This window comes from Ahaetulla prasina, chromosome 6 (genome assembly GCF_028640845.1).
Source record: "Ahaetulla prasina isolate Xishuangbanna chromosome 6, ASM2864084v1, whole genome shotgun sequence".
Classification (NCBI taxonomy): Eukaryota; Metazoa; Chordata; class Lepidosauria; order Squamata; family Colubridae; genus Ahaetulla; species Ahaetulla prasina.
Window position 1 is genome coordinate 46,445,835 of NC_080544.1, and position 20,155 is coordinate 46,465,989.

Consider the following 20,155-nt stretch of genomic DNA (forward strand, 5'->3'; position numbering starts at 1 on the left):
ATGGGTGCAAGTTTCATTAAAACCCAGTAAGAGGCAACCAACTGATGAAGAAGGAGGGGGAAAAACGAAGTAAAGAAATCAGTTTATTTATTTATTTGTCAAGCATATATAAGATAACAGGTAAAAGTATAAACATAATTTGAATACATGAAAAGAGTAAAAATAAAAAGGAATATTAGGGCAGGCACACTGGTGCACTTATGCACGCCTCTTACAGACCCTCTTAGGAATGGGATGAGGTCAACAGTAGACAGTTTAAGGTTAAAGTTTTGGGGGTTTGGGGAAGAAACCACAGAGTCAGGTAGTGCATTCCAGGCACTGACCACTCTGTTACTGAAGTCATATTTTCTGCAATCAAGTTTGGAGCCGTTCACTTTAAGTTTGTATCTATTGTGTGCTCGTGGATTGTTTTGGTTGAAGCTGAAGTAGTCATTGACAGGTAGGACATTGTGGCAGATAATTTTATATACTACACTTAGGTCAGACTGAAGTTGGCGTAGTTCTAAGTTTTCTAAGCTCAAAATTTGAATATAGCTGTATTTAGTAAGAGGAGGAATTCAGGTATTTTATTTACAAGACTTCTTGCATTAAGTAGGTTGCATTTAAGGTCAGTAGTAGTTGTTATAGAGGAAGTTAGGTGTGTGTGTGTGCCCATTTGGATGATGGGGGGTTGGATGGAAGAGGATTGGGTGTTAGAATGTGGGTTATGGGACTTTCTTTTGATATAGTTGGCATGATAGTCGATGTACAAGTCAGTATCTCCTTGGTCTTGACATCTTTTAAGTTCTGATCGGAATTCACAGGAGCAGATTCTTTGCAATATGGATAAGTCAGGACATGAGCGAAGTTTGGCTGGTGTTGGTTTTGGCAATGGAATTTATCACATGGATGAATATGCCTTTGATGGAATCAATTTTGCAAATAACTGTGCAAAATTGTGGAGCCACCGAGCCATCATTGTATTCAGGGTCGTCTCTTGAAATTTTGATGATGTTCATCAGGGGAGATGTTTGATTTATGGGAGTTTCTTATAATGTTGTGAACCTTAGTGATATCATCGGATTCATTGTTTGTCATCCAGGCCAAATAAAATAGCATTTGGACGTTTCTGTTCACGTTCAATGGCGTCTTTTGATAAGTAAGGATAAATTATTTGGTGGGTTGATGGTTACTTGTGGTTGTGGTTGAAGTAGTTGTTGAATTGAGGTAGCATTTTGAGCATTTACGTATTTATTTATTGAGTATTTCTATATATTTTTTTTCAAGAAATGTTAGACTTGCTTGTAAACTTGCTTGTAAAATTGTTTCTAAATGTGTTACTAAGTGGAGTCAATGGATGTAGACGGGACATTTTGATTATCTAGCTTAGGTAAACATGATGTTTCCCTAAGTTAGTTCTAATTACCTATTTATTTATTTAGTTCTAATTACCTAATTGTTCCAGATCATCATCACAACTACACAAAAACTTGCACAAACATAAGGAAAGCAAAGTGTGCCTGTTAAGACTAGTATATATTGGCTTAGTACTTAAAAGAAAGCAGCTCACCTTGCAGCCTGCAGTATAATATCTACAGACATTGGTAGGACAAATACTTCTTCTCATGACCTGGATGCACCTGGGCAGAAAAGATTCGGCTATAAGTGAGGAGAGGGTTAAGAAGAGAACGAAAAGAAAGAAGTGAGAAAGTCAAGTAATCTTTCTAGCCTTTGGCTCTCTATAAGCAAACCAGATGCATTTTTGCAAGTCACAGCATTTCTTCAGCCCCTGGGTGGGAAAGTCTGCTGTGTATTTCAGTGATTCCTCAGAGAATCATCTTGAATCCTTTCTCTTCATACCCAGCTTAGCCTAGCTCACTCTGCAGCATTTATCCTCTCAAGGGGCATAGCAGACTACTGTTGCGGGGAAACAATATTTGTTTACCTCATGTTTAATTATACAATTCTCTCAGGGACAACACAGTTTGCTTTATGGTCAAATACTTTATTTCTCTGTGGGAAAAGTAAAGCTGCTCTCCTCCCCCGCCCCCCGCCCCCCGGTTCAGTCAGACAAATAAAAATGGCTCTTCTGGAGATCTTTAAAGTCTCTTGGCAAAAAGTAGTTATTTAGAATTGCTGGCCAACTTGTCTGAATTTTGTATAAAGGCCATTTAGGGACAAGACAGAAATGAAGGGAAATCAAAATATTCTGTGTTTTTAAAACAAAATTTAAGGGGAAGGAGAAATTAACCCAAGATATCACATCAAGACAGAAATTAAACAGTAATTCCTTCCTGTTCCTTTTATTAAAATCCCCAAACAACGGAAAACAATTATTTATATCAAAGTAAACAGCAGATTTTTGATGGTGAGACATCCATGGACATAAAGGTGTTTTAAAAATTCTGCCCCAATACTATGGTAGAAACCTGATATGATGTTTTTATCTATCTGAAATAATTGTTAACATTTTTTCAAGACTGAGTTACCCAGTCTTTCAACTATCATTCTACACCATGCACATACTTTCAAATTTATCTTATGAAAGTGAGAAGACAGAAGAATTGTGCACCAGGCACCACTGTTGCTTCATCACAAAACATTTTTGCATTAATGGGGAAACTTGCAAGCTTAAGATAACCTGTCAGTGAATGTTCATTCATCTTACCACTTCTCTAGCAATTTAAAGCAGAAGTCCACCAATGTTTTAAAAATTTGTTTAACTACTGATTTTTTTTCAAGATAAGGAAGTCAACAACTCCTACCCTCAAAATGATTTGCTACAGAGCACTGCACACCAAAACAACTAGACACAAGAACAGTTTTTTCCTGAACGCCATCACTCTGCTAAACAAATAATTCCCTCAACATTGTCAAACTATTCACTAAGTCTGCACTACTATTAATCTTCCCATCGTTCCCATCACCCATCTCCTTCCACTTATGACTGAATGACTGTAACTTTGTTGCTTGTATCCTTATGATTTATTTTGTTATTGTTTCCTGATTGCCTATTTGTACGCTATGACTATCAATAAGTGTTGTACCTTAGAATTCTTGATGAACGTATCTTTTCTTTTATGTACACTGAGAGCATATGCACGAAGACAAATTCCTTGTGTGTCCAATCACACTTGGCCAATAAAAAAAATTATTCTATTCTATTCTATTCTATTCTATTGTCAAATTTTATAAAGCACATTTAAAACTATACAACTTAAATTATTCATTCAATGTTTCCAGACATGATCTTGTGTTCTTATTGGGTGAGAGAGATACATTTCTATCATTTTCTCACTCTAATATTGTTTGGCTTCAAAAGATGTATAGGAATACAGAAAATTTTGCCAATAATATTTTAAACCTGGTTTAGAAGTTAAGACACAAGAAGATGCAAAACTTCACTGGATCTTATTGGGTGATTAACATAAGCAAATACAGCAGCTTTCTCCAACCTGGAAACCTTCAAATGTATCGGACATCTCTTAATCCCGAAAGAATTATAGCAGCATGAACATTGGTAATACTCTATTGTGGTTAGAAGTTATGAGAGATAACTTTGAACATATTTGAAAGCCTACAGGTTTAGTGAAGTCTGTGAAATCTGATTTACAATATTACTAGAGAAACAATAGTTTAGATCAGGCATGGGAAATCTGCACTTCTCCTATACAGAATTCTGAAACTGTCTTCAAGTTGATTCTCTGAAGAATCACTGAGAGACACTTCCAGAATTTCCCACTGGGTGGCTAAAGAAATTCTGAGGCTAAAATGCATCTGATGGCTGTTTGCTTGTAGAGACTCAGCTTGGTGAAGGTGCTGGCCTAGAAACCAAGAGGCCAGTCCTGCTTTCATCACAAAAGCCAGCTGGATGATTTTGGGCCTGTCATTCTATCTGGGCCCAACATTCCTCACAGGATTTTTGTTGTAGGGAAAACAGGAAGAGAAAAAAGTACTGTTTATGTTTGTTCCCTTCAAATATTTATAAAGTAATAAAGGTAGGATAAAAATCAAATAAATAAATAAAATATGGCTGAATGTCTCTCTCTTTTTTTTTATTCAAAAAGTTTTACAAATTTTTTTTCCCCCTTTCCCCCCAACCCCCCTCCCTTCACTAATCCCCTCCCCCCTCCCCCCTGACTTCCCGGAACAAGCACAAAGTATAGTTAAAAATAAAATATATGCTAAGAAAACATATGCTAAGAAAATTTTTCCCCAAAACTATTATACCAATTTTCCCTCTCTAGCTCTGACTTCCTCCTAACATAACCAAAATCCTTCAAAAAAGAAAAAATTAACAATTAACAGTAATAAAATATATAAATCAATAGAACAAATTAATCCTAAAGTATTTAAAACCAGCTAAAGCATAAAAATCCAATCCAATTCAGAATATCTCCCTTATAGCTTCTATAACCATATAATTTTCCCCCCAGGTCTTTCTTACATAAGATCTTTCGAGAATATTCTATTTAAAATTCAATACAACACATTATAAAATTTCAATACAGAAAATTACAATATCTATTCAACTTTAGTCCTTCCTCATCAAAATCCAGTATAAATCCAAATATCTAGTCTTTTATGATAGATATAAAACATATAATCAACCCATTTCTTCCAGATCTTCCTCACATATTGTCTTTCAGGGACACTAATATTTTTGTCTGTTAATATTTCAAAACAACCTTGTTTCAAGGATAATACTTTTGTCTCTTGCCATTTTTTTTGATGCATTAATCTCTGTCTTTCCTTCATTACTCCTTTTGAAAAGTCAGTCACAATATTTCCTAGTAGTTCCTTATGTCCAAGAATCCACAAATTACTGCCATATATTTCATCAGTCCAAAAAGAGAACTCTTGGAAAGCATTAACCCTGTGAGTTTTTTCGGTTCGGGAGACAGCCTCCTGTAGCACAAATTCAGGCATTTCATCCAAACTATTTAAAGAAAACTTCTTTACATCAACTTGTTTATTCATGATCATATCTGCATATTTATCCACTTTTGTTTGTATCTCCTTCATTCCATTTTCCAAGTCCTGATTACACTGGTTAATTTCCTCCAAGCTCTCATCCAAAACGTCCCCATTTTTTATCAATTCGTATTTTTGAATAATTAAATACATTCTTTCTGTGTAATCCTGTATAAAGTCACGAATCCATTCTTCTGAAAGAACCTTCATGGCAAAGTTCTTGCTGAGAATCCCCTTATGAAATACTTAAACAACGTAATATAATCCAACAATCCACAGTCCAACACAATAAGATAAAATCTCCATTCAGTTTCGATTTCGCAGCAAGGCTCCTTTCCTTTCCCTTCCCTTTATCACTCTACTTTCAGTTGCTCTCAAACGCCATTTTAAACAATTAAAGGAAGGGGGGAAAAATTTCTCTTTTTAAAGAAGGTGGAAGTCAGAAAGTCAAAAATACTTGCCAACCAATAATTGTTCACTCATGCTTCTTCCGTCTGCTTATAGAAATCCACAAAAAGAAATCAATTGTTAGCAGAAGTGGACACCTTCCTCTTTTCCTGCTTTTGCAGAAGCGCACTGAATACTGGAGATTAAAGGAGGATTCAATGGGATTCGACCTTTCGGGACTTTGCATAACAAAAACAAAGCCCCTAGGGGAATCTACCACTCTCCCCCCCTGCTCTTTCTCTCTCTTTCAACCAGAGAGGGAAATTGAAGCCGGGAACAGCTGTTTGTTGCTGTTTTCACCGGCTTTTACCATATCCAGTGCGGAGTGCCATAAATTAGCACCCAGCGAGAAAGGTGGCACCAAGCGGAAGTCCTAAATTTCTCTTTTATCTTCTGTGCTGGTAGATAAAGTTCATCAAAGTTTAGGAAGCCACAAGTTTCCAATTACTGACCTAATTACCCTTGACATTTAAATATAAATATAGTTTAAAACACAGTTTGGGGTAGACTTTAGCTGATGAAAGCTGACATCCCACTCAGAACATTTTTTGTAATAAGAGGAGTGCCATGGCATAACTCACTCCCCAAATCTAAGGCAAATTATATTACGGTGTGTCATAATCTACTTACTTTTGGAAAAGGCTGGGGAACTGTAACACTTCTGCTGCAGCAAGAATTCCTATAACATCTTCTTCATTCACTTCTGATTCAGAATTGTACATGTTCTTGAGTGCAACAGCAAAGCCTTCATTGTTTCAACAGAATATGCCAATAAACACATGGTTATAAATATAATAAGAGGTCATCATTGCCCCTGCTCCTGAACAGAATATTTACTCAGATTACTATAGAATGTCTATGGAGATTCTCAATCATCCAGATCATGGTTGTCTTAAAACTGGTGTGTGTGTTTTTTCCCTTCAAAAGGCAACAGGACTTTCTTGGGTGTTTTTTTTCTTTGAAAAAAGAACTGAAGAAGCTTTTGGATGAAAAGTGAAATGTTTTCAAAGAAAAAAACCAAGACAGTCCAGTTGCTTTTTGGAAGAAAAAGCACCTTTGAAATTACTAATGAACTATGACTAAAAAAGTAAAGGTTCCCCTCGCACATATGTGCTAGTCGTTCCCGACTCCAGGGGGCGGTGCTCATCTCGGTTTCAAAGCCGAAGTGCCAGCACTGTCCGAAGACGTCTCCGTAGTCATGTGGCCAGCATGACTCAACACCAAAGGCACACAGAATGCTGTTACTTCCTTATTTTTCTACTTGCATTTTTTATGTGCTTTCGAACTGCTAGATTGGCAGAAGCTGGGACAAGTAACGGGAGCTCACCCCATTATGCGGCACTAGGGATTGGAACCGCTGAACTGCTGACAACAAGCTCAGCATCTTAGCCACTAAGCCACCGACTCCCTTCTGAACTATCACTACATATACAGTAGTTGCTCCCATCATCAATGATTTTGAACAATAGATGGATACCAAGAACACTTTTCTCAGTCACCCATGCATTCTAGATCAAAGCAGATTCTGAAAAAGATTGCTCAACATTTTTGATATCTAGGGAATACAAAACAGTACAGACTGTTGCGAGACATAAAATACAAGTAGGCCCTAAGCTCAGTATAACTGTTTCCATGCAAGGAGTCTGAGGAACACATTGAGTCCATTTCTTTCCAGTTATTTTTAGTTTCATATGCTTGTCATCAGGATAGAGATGGGGCACTCATGTTAAACCCGTTTCCATGTAACCGGCAAAGTTAATAATCACAGATGGGAATTTTTTTTGGTTCCAAATATAGGTAGTTCTCAACTTACAACAGTTCATTTAGTGACCATTTGAAGTTACATGCAACTTCAAACGGTCACTAAATGAACTGTTGTAAGTTGAGGACTACCTGTATCTGGAACCAAAAAAACAATTCCCATCTGTGATCATTAACTTTGCTGGTTATATGGACTTAGTGACTTATGACCATTTTTCACACTTATAACCATTACAGCATCCCCATGGTCATGTGATCAAAATTCAGCTGCTTGGCAACTAACAAGTATTTATGACAGCTGCAGTGTCCCAAGGTCACATGATCCCCTTTTGCAACCTTCTGACAAGCAAAGTCAATGGAGAAGCCAGATTCTCTTAAAAATTCCGCTACTAGCTTAATAGTTGCAGTGATTCACTTAACAACTGGGGCAAGAAAGGTTGTAAAATGAGGTGAAACTCACTTAGCAATTCTCTTGTTTAACAACAGAAAATTTAGGCTCAATTGTGGTCATAAGTTGAGGACTACCTGTATTGATTATTTATTTTTATTTATTTATAATTACATTTCTATACCGCACCATCTCCCGAAGGACTCAGGGCGATGTACAGCCAATATTAAAATACACACACCAATATAATATAAATATAATAAATAACACTATTTAAAAACAATTAAAAACAAATATTTAGTGGCCGAATCACTAAAACAGTCAAAGACCGATTAAAACCCATTAAAATTTTGCTAAAATATGTCTTAGGATAGTCCTGCTCGGTGAAATAATAAAGTCTTCAGTTCACATTTGAAGGCCCGGAGGTCGGGGAGTTGGCGTAACCCCGGAGGTAGCTCGTTCCATAGGGTTGGTGCCACCACAGAGAAGGCCCTCCCCCTGGGGGGCCGCCAACCTACATTATTTTTTTAAAGTTTTTTTTTTAAAATTAGCTTTAAAAGGCCCTAGAAGATGAAGTGGGAAAAGATTTAAAAATTACTAACCAGTATACTACAATGAGAGATATAACCTTTCCCCTGATACTGGTCTGTGAAACATCTTAATATCTATGGCAAACAGTCAATTTATAGAATAAGATAGTTTGCATTACCAAACCGAGTGACATCTTGATCACTAATCTTCAGAGCAATAGTGACTTTTGGCAATTTTTCCTCTTGTTGGTAGAATTCATCTGGCTTATGACCAGTTAGTAGACAGCGTTTATAACAACGGGTTCCTGCCAAAAACATTGGAAACACAGGAAGTATGACACTATAAAAAGGCAGCATACTTGGCCTATTCAAGGCAACAGTAAACAGAGAAAAATGTCTAAATCATTTGTTTTTCATTAATATATTTTGCCCACTAATATACTAACATCTTAATAGTTCATGATAGTTTGTTATTAAGTTATTAATTAATATTAATTACTCATTAATTTATTAATTTATACTTTATTAATTGTTATTTTCAAAGAACTAAACATTTTTCTAAGATTTTCTATCTTAGAACATCTTGATTGCTCATATAGAAGAGGGAGAAATATAAAAATACTATAAGCAAATACCAACCCTAATTTTACTCTTTGATTCCAACTGGAAAATATGACTATAGATTTATGACTAAGAGTCAGTAAGTCTTCATGAAATTTTCTGGCTGTAAACCATTGTGAATTCAATAAAATAGAAGATGCCATATATTAAAACCTCAGTGTCTTAAACACGTCTATAGACATATAAAAATAAATTTGGAACGTCTACCAATACCTTTTCTAGATTTCAATATGCTTCTTGTGTTTGGGAAGTGGCTATTCTGTGCTGCTTCAGCAAGAAGTTGTGAAAGGACATGGGATTTAAATAAATACATTCGATGAAGTTCCCATTCATAGCCCAAACAGTCCAAAGTTACATCTGAAGAGAGAGATGGAAGATAGTTAAAAGTCATAGCTAGTTCTCTAGAGATGAAAAATCAGTCATGCAGCTTATGTATCTCAGTTCAGACAGCTTACCTGGTTCCATGCCTTCTGTGATCTTCTGTGTATAAGAAAAAAGCATCTGATTGGGCAATCTTTGGTGGGAGAATATCCTAAGTGGAAAAACAATGGGTGATGAAACCATGATTTTAATGCACTTAATTTAATTAAAAGCCATAATTTATATAATGCGCTGTAAATTAAATTTCCTAAACCAGAGGAATCAGGATTGCAATTGTGGGGGTCATCCTGGCAGGGAATATAGAAGATACAGCCTCAATACATCTGGAAGATTGGACTTAAGTGAAAAATAGTAATATTTTTGATCTGAACTTAAATTACCCGTATAATGCAGTAATAATTACCAAGTGTAAAGTGACCTATATAAATCTCTCTGGATATGAGAAAGTCAGCCCTATGAGTAGTAAGATTATAGGAGAGTGCAGTAGCAGTTGGCTAAATATTTATCAATGTCTGTAACTTGTTGTGATCTAACATGTACTATATACATAATAAACTGATTTTCCAACTTTGTTTCCACCAATGGTTCTCAATGAGAACCAATGGTAGCTTACTTTGAAACTAACCCAGTAACTAATGATAATTTTCCACATACATTTGCATATTGTTCAGCCAAATGCATGTATTATGTCAAATACATAATGATGTATGTACATGCCATTATGCGTTTGGAGGACATCTTTTACATGAATGATGGACATGCATCAGTGTTTTTCAAAGTTGGCAACTTTAACATGTGTGGAGTTCAATTCCAAGATTTCTCCAGCCAGCAGGAGTTGAAATCCACATATCTTAAAGTGACCAAGTTTGAAAAACACTGACATACGAAATTTTCGCAACTTTCTTCTGCCCGTGTTTCAAATTCCAAAATGTCTATTTAGAACAGCAGAAGTTTGGAAATGTTTAGCAATATATTACCTCTATAAATAGGAAGCATATTCTTATTACTAAGCATAATGGAACCATAATTTTTGGTTGCTTCCATATGGTATATTACCTTCTTTAGCATCTATAAGCCAGAAATAAGCTATTAATATTTTCCATATTGAAGCATTTAAAGTGTTATACTAAGAACTATTTCTGGCTCTTACCTGGGTTTGGGTTTGATTTGGGGCCACATATTTGAAAAAGATTGGCTACTGGATTCATCAAGAAGTTCTGCACTTGTTTTCCAGGCCCCAAATTCTTTTTCCTGAGGCACAGGGCTATCAACTGGATAGTTGGAAAAAAATGCAAGGAAGCATGCCAGTAACTATAACGTAGCACCAATATTTACTGCATATGCCATTAATTCAACTGTATGATCTAAAAGGGAGAGGCACTTACGTTTCTTCAACATTATACCATTCTCTTTGCTAATGGACTGCTTAAGTTTGCCTGCAGATAGCTAGGCTGAATGCCTGAAAATTGGTGGGAATGGATGGATTTTTACAACACAATGAACCATGAACTTTTGATTGTAATTCTATTTTATTGTTTTCTAGAAATATTTCTGTTTTACAGTTTTATAGTTTTTAATGTTGTAAGCCGCCCAGAGTTCCTTCAAGCCTGGATGGGCAGCAAATAAATCTGATATATTTTGTGGCTCCCCACTTGACATGCAACTCAAGGAAGTGTACAATTTAAATGTCAAATATTCCTACAAAAATAAAATATAGAAAATCATAAAGCAAGCAGTTCAACAAAACAACAAATCTTGACAGGTTCACAAGACCTTCTGACCCAACACCTGGGGCAGAAAACCAGGTCTTTAGCACCTTACATAATTCAGGCAAGCAGGATCAGGGCCATCTCAATCTCCAGGAGGAATTCTGTTTTATAGGGCAGGAATCTGATATTTTTAACTGACTACACAATGATCAGTTATCTAAACACAGCCATCAGGACTGGTCTGTGTAGATGTGATTCCTGTTTTCTACCCCATTTCAGCTGTGTAGTCAAGCAAACATCCCTAGTTCCTCATAATACTTTATTTCTGAAACACTTATTGTTCCTAGTAATTTGTTTGCTCCAGCTCAGGGATATCTATAACATAAAAAGGGATTGGGGTTCAAACACATGGTTGTGGTAACTATCTTGACTTCTTGGACCACCTCACTGCAATACCCAGAATTGGATATAATAGTCCAAGTGTGATTTGATTGCTACAAAGTTCAATTGAGCAATTAGCTCCCATTATCTTGAATTAATGCTTCTATTTCTGCATTCTGTGGTTCCATTGGCCTGGTGCACTCATATGTTTAGTTATCCAGTAAGACCTTTAAATTCTTCACTCATGCATTACATAAGATCTCCTTAATGCTGTACTGTTATTTCTTGTCTTTGTTTTCCTTTTCTGATGCACCTATTCTTGCCACTTTAAACGTTTAACTCTGTTAATATCATTGTGAGTTGTTATGAATTGGGTGGCCTTGTAAATTTAGATAAACAAAGGTCTCCTTTAAGACAGGAGTCTCCAACCTTGGCAACTTTAAGACTTGTGGACTTCAGCTCCCAGAATCCCTCAGCCAGCAAAGCTGACTGAGGGATTCTGGGAGCTGAATCCTAATCTAGAATAGAATTTTTTTTTTAATTGGCCAAGTGTGATTGGACACACAAGGAATTTGTCTTGGTGCATATGCTCTCAGTGTACATAAAAGAAAAGATACGTTCATCAAGGTACAACATTTACAACACAATTTATGGTCAATATATCAATATAAATCATAAGGATTGCCAGCAACAAAGTTACAGTCATACAGTCATAAGTGGAAAGAGATTGGTGATAGGAACAATGAGAAGATTAATAGTAGTGCAGATTTAGTAAATAGTTTGACAGTGTTGAGGGAATTATTTGTTTAAAGTTGCCAAGATTGGAGACCCCTGCTTTAAGGTATTAAACCAGCTCCCCTAGCTTGACAATTATCTGTACATTTAATTCAATTCCCCAAATGAGTTCCAATTTTCTTGATTAGCACAACGCAGAAGATGAGCCCAAGGGAACATCACTCAATATGCAATCATTTTATAAGAAGCCATGGAGTGAACTTGTTCAACCAGCTGTGAATGTACTGAATCACTCAAGCCCATTTTATCCATGTTTTCACAAGACTATCATGCGAGTCTCTCTGGCCTTTTACTGAGATCAGGTTATGCTATGTGCACAGCATTCCTTTGGTTTTTCTAATTAGTAAGTCTGTCATAGAAGGATGCCTGATAATGTGGGCATTCTTTTCCCTGTGCTCATAGACGCAGGTCTTGGCAGTCTGTTCTGATGATTTGCCCAGCACAGAAGTTAAATGGTCTGTGGATTCCCGATCTTCCTTTCTGAACATCTGTTCTTAAGTTGATCTTTTATAGTTTTGTGACAGTTCACTGGCATTTTTCAAAATGTATATAATTAGAATGACACTTTCCACTAAATCTTTACAGGTAGTCCTCAATTTACAACCAGATGGCTCAGAGTTACAACAGCATTGGAAAAAAATGACTTATGACTAGTTTTCACACAGATGACTGTTGCAGCATCCCCAAAGTCATGTGATCAAACTTTGGGAAATTGGCAACTGGGATGTATTTACAACAATTGCAGTATCCCAGGTCGTGTGATTATCATTTGTGACCTTTCCAGCTAGCTTTCAACAAGCAAAGTCAAAGGGAGGAAGCTGGATTTGCTAACAAAACCACATGTTTCGTTTAACAATTGCGTCCCTTCCTAGACCGGGTTTCCCTATGCACGGTCACTCACGCCCTTGTCACTTCCCGCCTGGACTACTGTAACGCTCTCTACATGGGGCTCCCCTTGAAGAGCACCCGGAGCCTCCAACTGGTCTAGAATGCGGCTGCGTGGGTAATAGAGGGAGTATCTCGAGGCTCCCATGTGACACCTCTCCTGCGCAAGCTGCACTGGCTTCCGGTGGTCTTCCGGGTGCAATTCAAGGTGTTGGTTACCACCTTTAAAGCGCTCCATGGCATAGGACCGGGTTATTTACGGGACTGCCTGCTGCTACCAATAGCCTCCCATCGACCCGTGCTCTCCCATAGGGAGGGTCTCCTCAGGGTGCCGTCAGTCAAACAATGTCGACTGGCGACCCCCAGGGGGAGGGCCTTCTCTGTGGGGGCTCCTGCCGTCTGGAATGAGCTGCCTCCGGGGATACGTCAACTCCCTGACCTCCGGACCTTTCGACACGAGCTAAAGACCTTTTTGTTTTATCGCACAGGGCTGGCTTAATGTAGTTTTAATATGGGTTTTATTATAGTTTTAGTCTATTCTCGGCCTAATTGAATTAGTTTTTTAAAATGCTTTTTAATTTTTGTGGAATCTGTTTTTTATTTGGCTGTAAACCGTCCTGAGTCCTCCGGGAGAAGGGCGGTATATAAATTAAATTAATAAATAAAATAAATAATAAACCCTGTATTTATTTATTTAACAACCGTGGCAAAAAGATGGTAAAACAGGGCATGACTCACTTACCAACTGCCTTGCTTAGCAACAGAAATTTTGGGCACAATTGTAGTCATAACTCAAGGACTGCCTGTATATGTTTTACTTCTCTGCTTCACATAGTATATGAACCCGTGCATCATAACTTGTTATTAAATGAAGGGTAAAACAAATGCATTTCTTATTGTGGAATCTGAACCCAGCCAGTATTTCTACTTTTCACCTTACCTGTCATTATTCTAATCAAGTTCTTATGGAGGCCATTTTGTTTCGCTTTAGCATTCTGTGAAATTCCTAGTAAGTCAGAGGGTGAACTGAATGGAAATTGCCAGCGATTGGTGGGTCCTGCTTGATTGCGGAAGAAACGTGGTTTCATGGGTTCTGAAATCTTATACAAAAGCATTTTTAGCCCATTACCCACTCAGCATTTTATCTAAAGAGATTGATTGTCTGCTCTATCAAGGAAATAATTAGGCAATCCAAATTTCAGAGGCAATATGGTTAGGTCCTAGAAGTAAAAGTTGCTTCTTGCCTTTATTTTATTATTTTCTTTAGATAAACTAGTTGTCAGTCTTGGATCAAATTGCTGGATTAAGGGCCATTCAGATACTTCAGCCTACTTCCCCAGCTGCTCCTGTTTCAGCCATGACAGATGGAGATAATGACAGTTGTCTTGCAATGGTTTTTTCACTGAAGAAAAATTGAAAGTGAATTCTTTATAATATTGTTAAATAATTCTCTATGAGACTACCAAAATTTTTCAAAGGGAATCTCTGGTGTGTTTTTATGTAAGATGGCTTACATAAGAACACATCCTTCCTCTCACTCTAAAGCAAAAGGAAAATGAAATCTCTGCCAAAAATTCTCAGTGATAATTTTTGTGAAAATGGGTGGGTGAAAGGCACTGGGAGGCTAGACGTAGGCCTTTGTGAAGCAACAAAGACACATCTTGACAAGGTGATTTAGCTGTAAAGGTGATGCAGCATTTTCTGAAGGTACCCAGTTTAGTGATACTTTTTGGTGTGGTTAGGTTTTCCCTCTAATCCATCAGACTGGAAATAGATCATCTGAGGAATGAGGCTATAAGAGTTCTAATTAACAGTTGTTAGAAGGTAGGTTGGCAATGCAACACAAGCATTCCAATGAATATTCTAATTTTGAATGAGAAATCTATATATAGACAATTTATGGCAGTAACACCCTTAACCATTTTCTTGAGCTTCTTTATCCAGAAGGCAAGAGGCTTGCCTCTCTTGTAAAATCATGGCAGTTTCCATCTGTTCATTGTTATTTCTTTTGTCAGTGTGAAATATAATACTTGCAGGATTATTTAGGATGTTCATTTCAAACACATGCTGGTATCTCCCTTATGTTGTTTGAACTTTGTCTGCTGTAATGGCAATATGCATTCCAGTTCTTAACAGGGAAAAGTCATCTCTAAAATATTACTAACCTATGCAGCTGTGTGTGGGAAGTTAACAAAAAGTTCATCTAGAAGGAGAAATAAATAGGGAGGAACAAAGTACAGCTTGATGGAAGGCGAGATGAGAAAAACTGGTTCATATATCATGATAGCCATAATATGATTTATTTTTGGCTAAACATACTGTCTGAACCCAGCAACTGTGATTTATTAAAGTAAACATAGTTAAACATAGTTAAAACATAGTTAAACATAGTTAAACATAGTTAAACATAGTTCCTGTCAAAAGTGGCGTTCCCGAAGGCAGCGTTCTTGGACCAACGCTCTTCATACTATACATAAATGATCTCTGTGACCTTATCTCAAGTCATTGTGTTCTCTTTGCTGACGATGTCAAACTATTTAACACCACTAACAATACTTCTACCCTTCAAAAAGAACTTGACTTTGTATCCGATTGGTCTAAAACTTGGCAACTCCAAATCTCAACCAGCAAATGCTCAGTCTTACATATTGGAAAAAAGAACCCCAACAATAAGTACAAGCTCGATGGACATTACCTTACAGATGACCCCCACCCTGTTAAAGACCTTGGAATTTTCATATCAAATGACCTAAGTGCCAAAGCCCACTGCAACTACATAGCAAAAAAGGCTCTAAGAGTTGTAAACGTAATTTTACGCAGCTTCTTTTCCAAAAAACTCTACACTACTAACCAGAGCATACAAAACATTTGCCAGACCTATTCTTGAATACAGCTCACCTGTCTGGAACCCATATCACACCTCTGACATTAATACAATCGAACGCGTCCAGAAATATTTTACAAGAAGAGTTCCTCTGAAAACAACAAAATACCTTATACCACCAGACTTGAAATCCTGGGATTAGAAAACTTAGAACTCCACTGACTCCGACATGACCTGTGTTTAACACACAGAATCATCTATTGCAATATCCTTCCTGTAAAAGACTACTTCAGCTTCAATCGCAATAATACAAGAGCAAACAATAGATTCAAACTTAATGTCAACCGCTTCAAACTTGATTGCAGAAAATATGACTTCTGTAACAGAGTTGTTAACGCTTGGAACTCACTACCTGACTCTATAGTCTCTACTCATAATCCCAAAAACTTCAACCAAAAACTGTCTACTATTGACCTCACCCCATTCCTAAGAGGACTATAAGGGGCGTGCATAAGAGCACAAAAGTGCCTACCGTTCCTGTCCTATTGTTCCCTTTCATTATATCAAATTAATATAGTTATTGCATACTTTTACTTATATATATGTTTTTCTTTTATGATGTGTTATTGTTTTATGTCGATGTTTATATATACTGTTGTGACAAAATAAAAAAAAAAGTACCATGGCTTAATATTACATTATTAATGTGGTCACTAATCTCAGTGACAAGAAGCAGGTCAAAAATACAATGGATAAACACACACAAAAACTAAAGGTACAAGTGAAAGAAACAGGGTTTCACAAAAATCTCCTGAATCTAAAGCAAAAGGTTCTTTAATGTTGAGGGACTGAAGCTTGAAATGCAGGGGATCTATCAATCAAGGAATTGAGAACTGGGAGCAAAAAGATGGTGTAATGAAGTAGTATGGCAGAACTCTACTTCCAGTAGAGTAGTTAACTGCTAGTAAATCTTGTACATACATAGGAATAATATAGTAGAACCTTTAGTTCATGTAAAATGATTGTGCAATTATAAATATGATAAGGCTTTTAATATCTGAAACAAGAAACCCAGATAACCTCTGATCAGGGGTGAAATGCTCCCAGTTTGGACCAGTTCAGCTCAGCTGGAAGCAATGATGGCCAGTGGTTCAGAGAACCAGTAGCGATGGTGGCTCGAGGCTCCACCCACCCACCCAGTCGTCACTACTTCCTGGTTTTAACCTGTTTTTTACCCTCTGCGCATGCGAAGATGATTTGCACATGTGCAGAGGGTTGGCATGCACATGTGATGCGCATGCGTGTACTTCCGAACCGGTAGGGAAGGTAAGAAGATTTCACCCCTGCTCTGGATGGTATCGTATACACAATTGCACTGTGATCTGTACACCTCAGTTTATAGTTCTAATAGAAGAATGATAGGTAAGTAAGGGGTCAGGTAAGGCAGTCCTAAGAAATAAGTAATTGAATTTTAGGAGGTTACAATGTCATTAACTTAATTTGGAGCAGGTATTCTGTAAGAATCAGTGTCTCATTTTCTTTCAGTAGCATTGCTACCAGAAAATACACTTACCTTTGCTATTTCTTTCTCAGATGGTGAAAGTCGTCCCAGAGATACAAAGGGAGCTGATAGCAGATAACTAAAAGTTAAAAAGATATAATCAATGTCATACCAAGGAAAGCTCACAGGTGAAACTCTGCTTTCCTCTCAAAAGGATACAACTCTTTTCTTTATATAAAGTACAATATCTCATGCTAAACAAGTGAAAAATTTGTCCTCTGCTCTTTACTATCATATACTTTATCTTACCTGATAGTGGGACTTTGCTAAGAAGATGAAAACAGTATCTTGTGAGGAATTGACACATATCATGAGACTTTTTTGCCTTATTCATTCTCTTAAAGTGCTTTGCCCTCTTACGGCATACAAAAGCCGCCCCAAAATCTCTCCAAAGCTTGCTACCGAATTATAATTTTAACATGTAATTGTTGGAAGAAATGTCCATCTGGGTTCAGTTCCAAGTGGGGAGAAAGACACTAGAAACATGGAAGCTGCTTGGAAAGATGGTTTAATGATGGACAGGACCCTATGGTTTGAGACCTGAGCAAACGAACACATGGATGAGAGAGAGAATGAGAGAGATTTATACCCTCTCTTGGGCACCGCCTTGGAGCTTCCTGTTCCTGTGTAAGGGCAGGTATCCTGATTAGCTGTCAGATTCCCATGGGGCCATGCAGGGGTAACTTTGTCTTGAGTCCCAAGCTTGGTTGAATCTTGCTGGATGATGAGATAATGAAGCCAATCCTATCATGTCCTGAGGGTGAAGAAAGGTCTTAATTCCATCACCGTGGACCTGAAGTGGGAGACAGAGAGCTGCAAGGAGCTGCTTTGTCTTTAAAAACATGTTTCTCCTTTTCTCATCCAGGGAAATATAATATTCTGCCTTTTTTAATATTTCCTAGAATATTTCATTCTTCTAGGAGATGGGTGGGTGCTAACTTTCTTACATACTCAATAATCATATTAACTGTACTGAATCGTTAAACACTAATTTAGTTCATTAAATAGCTTTTGCATTTGAATGACAATAAATACAGTTTAAGTCCTGCCCTCCTTTGGGGAGCACAGATCTCAAACAGGAAGTGTGGCCTCAGCCTTAAAAAGGAAAAGCTCTGGGATAGTGTTCCCAAGACTGGCTGAGGAATTCTGGGAGTTGAAGTCCACATATCTTAAAGTTGCTGAGGCTCTACAGAGATGGGACACTATGGCTCCTTTATGACTTGTGGACTTCAATTCCCAGCATGGCTGGCTCAGGAATTCTGGGAATTGAAGTCCACAAGTCATAAAAGGGCCTGTTTTGTCCCCCCTTCTATGTCACGGAGAAACACGAGTTTCACAGTTTCACAGACCTGATTCTTCTGTAGGAAGCACAAGGCTTGGCAGCGACCGTGCAGAGGCCTGCCAAGTTCTGAAGTCTTAATCTCGGACAGAGATAAAAGCACTCGTGTCCCAGTCCTTACAGGAAAGCTTACAAGCTTACAGGAAAGAAAGGCCTTTAACTGTTGATCAACCAAGCTGCAACACACGCTGGGTAGTTTTTTGTCCGTCACGAAGCCCAATGGCAGCTCCACCTGCTTTTATCCCCTATGGGGTGTGGCTCCGTGACTCAGCACTCTCTGAGCCTGCCACACCTTTTCCTCTGTTGCCACGCTTATCTTTACATCGCTGCCTCAGGTCGATCCAGGATTGATTGTCAGCAGCTGGGACTTGGGGCATTGCCTGGGAGGAGGAGGAGGGTCCGGGAGAGGGAGGCCTTGTCAGTTCCTCCTCCTGGCCTGCAGCTGGAACTTGGGGCAGTGCCAGCGAGGAGGGATGCCCTGCTGGCTCCTCTCCCTCACTCTCCAAGTCATTCTCCTCCATGAGGGCAGGCTCAGGGGCTGGAGCCACAACAGGGCCATAGTTCCCCACCCCTTCTCTAAAACATAATCCACATCCTATGAAATGCCTGGAATCTTGTATCACAGCTTGTCCCAACTTGGTTCTCGTCAGTGTGTTGGACTCCATTCCCCATCATCCTTATTCACACTATTTAAAAGTAACAGGGTTTACAGCCGAACACTCTGGAATGGTATTAAGTTGGTATTAAGTTGGAGAAGGTGGGTCTGCTAACAGACATGCTAGAAGCAAATACATAATCCATAATCCTCAACTTACAACAGTTCACTTAGTGACTGTTTGAAGTTACAACAGCACTGAAAAAAGTGACTTATGACTATTTTTCACACTGATGACCATTGCAGCATCCCCATGATTATGTGGTTTACATTCAGATGCTTGACAACTGACTCATATTTATGATTGTTGCAGTGTCCCAAGGTGATGTGATCACCTTTTGTGACGTTCTGACACGTAAAGGCAATGGGGAAACCAGATTCACTTAACAACCATGTTACTAATTTAATAACTGCAGTGATTCACTTAACAAATGTGGCAAGAAAGATGGGACAAAACTCACTTAACATATTTCTCATTTAGCAACCTAAATTTTGAGCTCAGTTGTGGTGGTAAGTTGAGGACTACCTGTACCAAGAAGTAATTCCCTTTGCCACCCACTTGCCTATTCCAAACTTAAGTTTGGATGTATCAGCTTCTACTTACTGACATGCTGTTTTATCAGAAGTTGTTATTTCAGGAACAAAGGAAGCGATACCAAGCAAGTCTACATGATTCTTTCTTTTCCCACGAAAATGCTTGTAGTGAGCCATTTGAAAGAAGTTCAAAAATGCTACCCTAGTCTATTGTTAATACTCAGGTAGAATAGTTAAGAGCTGCTGAGGACAAACTCCTTGGCCCCTTCCAAATTTCTTTTTAGCACTCTCCTTCAAAAGAAAAATATATCCAGCATCAATATAATCAATGAATGAGAGGGTCCACATAGGTATAAGCCAGTATTGTGACATCTTACATCACTGTGGCATC

At 38.0% G+C, this 20,155-nt stretch overlaps 1 protein-coding gene across 1 annotated transcript in view; it reads right to left on the minus strand.

Moving 5' to 3' along the window:
* BTBD16 (BTB domain containing 16) overlaps window positions 1-19,941 on the minus strand; it is a 46,892-nt gene extending 26,951 nt beyond the window's left edge. The window contains exons 1-9 of the mRNA XM_058187774.1: window positions 19,835-19,941; window positions 17,249-17,315; window positions 13,792-13,951; window positions 10,232-10,352; window positions 9,156-9,232; window positions 8,914-9,057; window positions 8,259-8,384; window positions 6,031-6,145; window positions 1,550-1,619 (exon numbers count right to left, since the gene is read on the minus strand). Coding sequence (XP_058043757.1) covers window positions 1,550-1,619; window positions 6,031-6,145; window positions 8,259-8,384; window positions 8,914-9,057; window positions 9,156-9,232; window positions 10,232-10,352; window positions 13,792-13,951; window positions 17,249-17,315; window positions 19,835-19,941 — 987 coding nt within the window. The remainder of the gene's footprint in view (window positions 1-1,549; window positions 1,620-6,030; window positions 6,146-8,258; window positions 8,385-8,913; window positions 9,058-9,155; window positions 9,233-10,231; window positions 10,353-13,791; window positions 13,952-17,248; window positions 17,316-19,834) is intronic.
* Window positions 19,942-20,155: the final 214 nt, after the last annotated feature.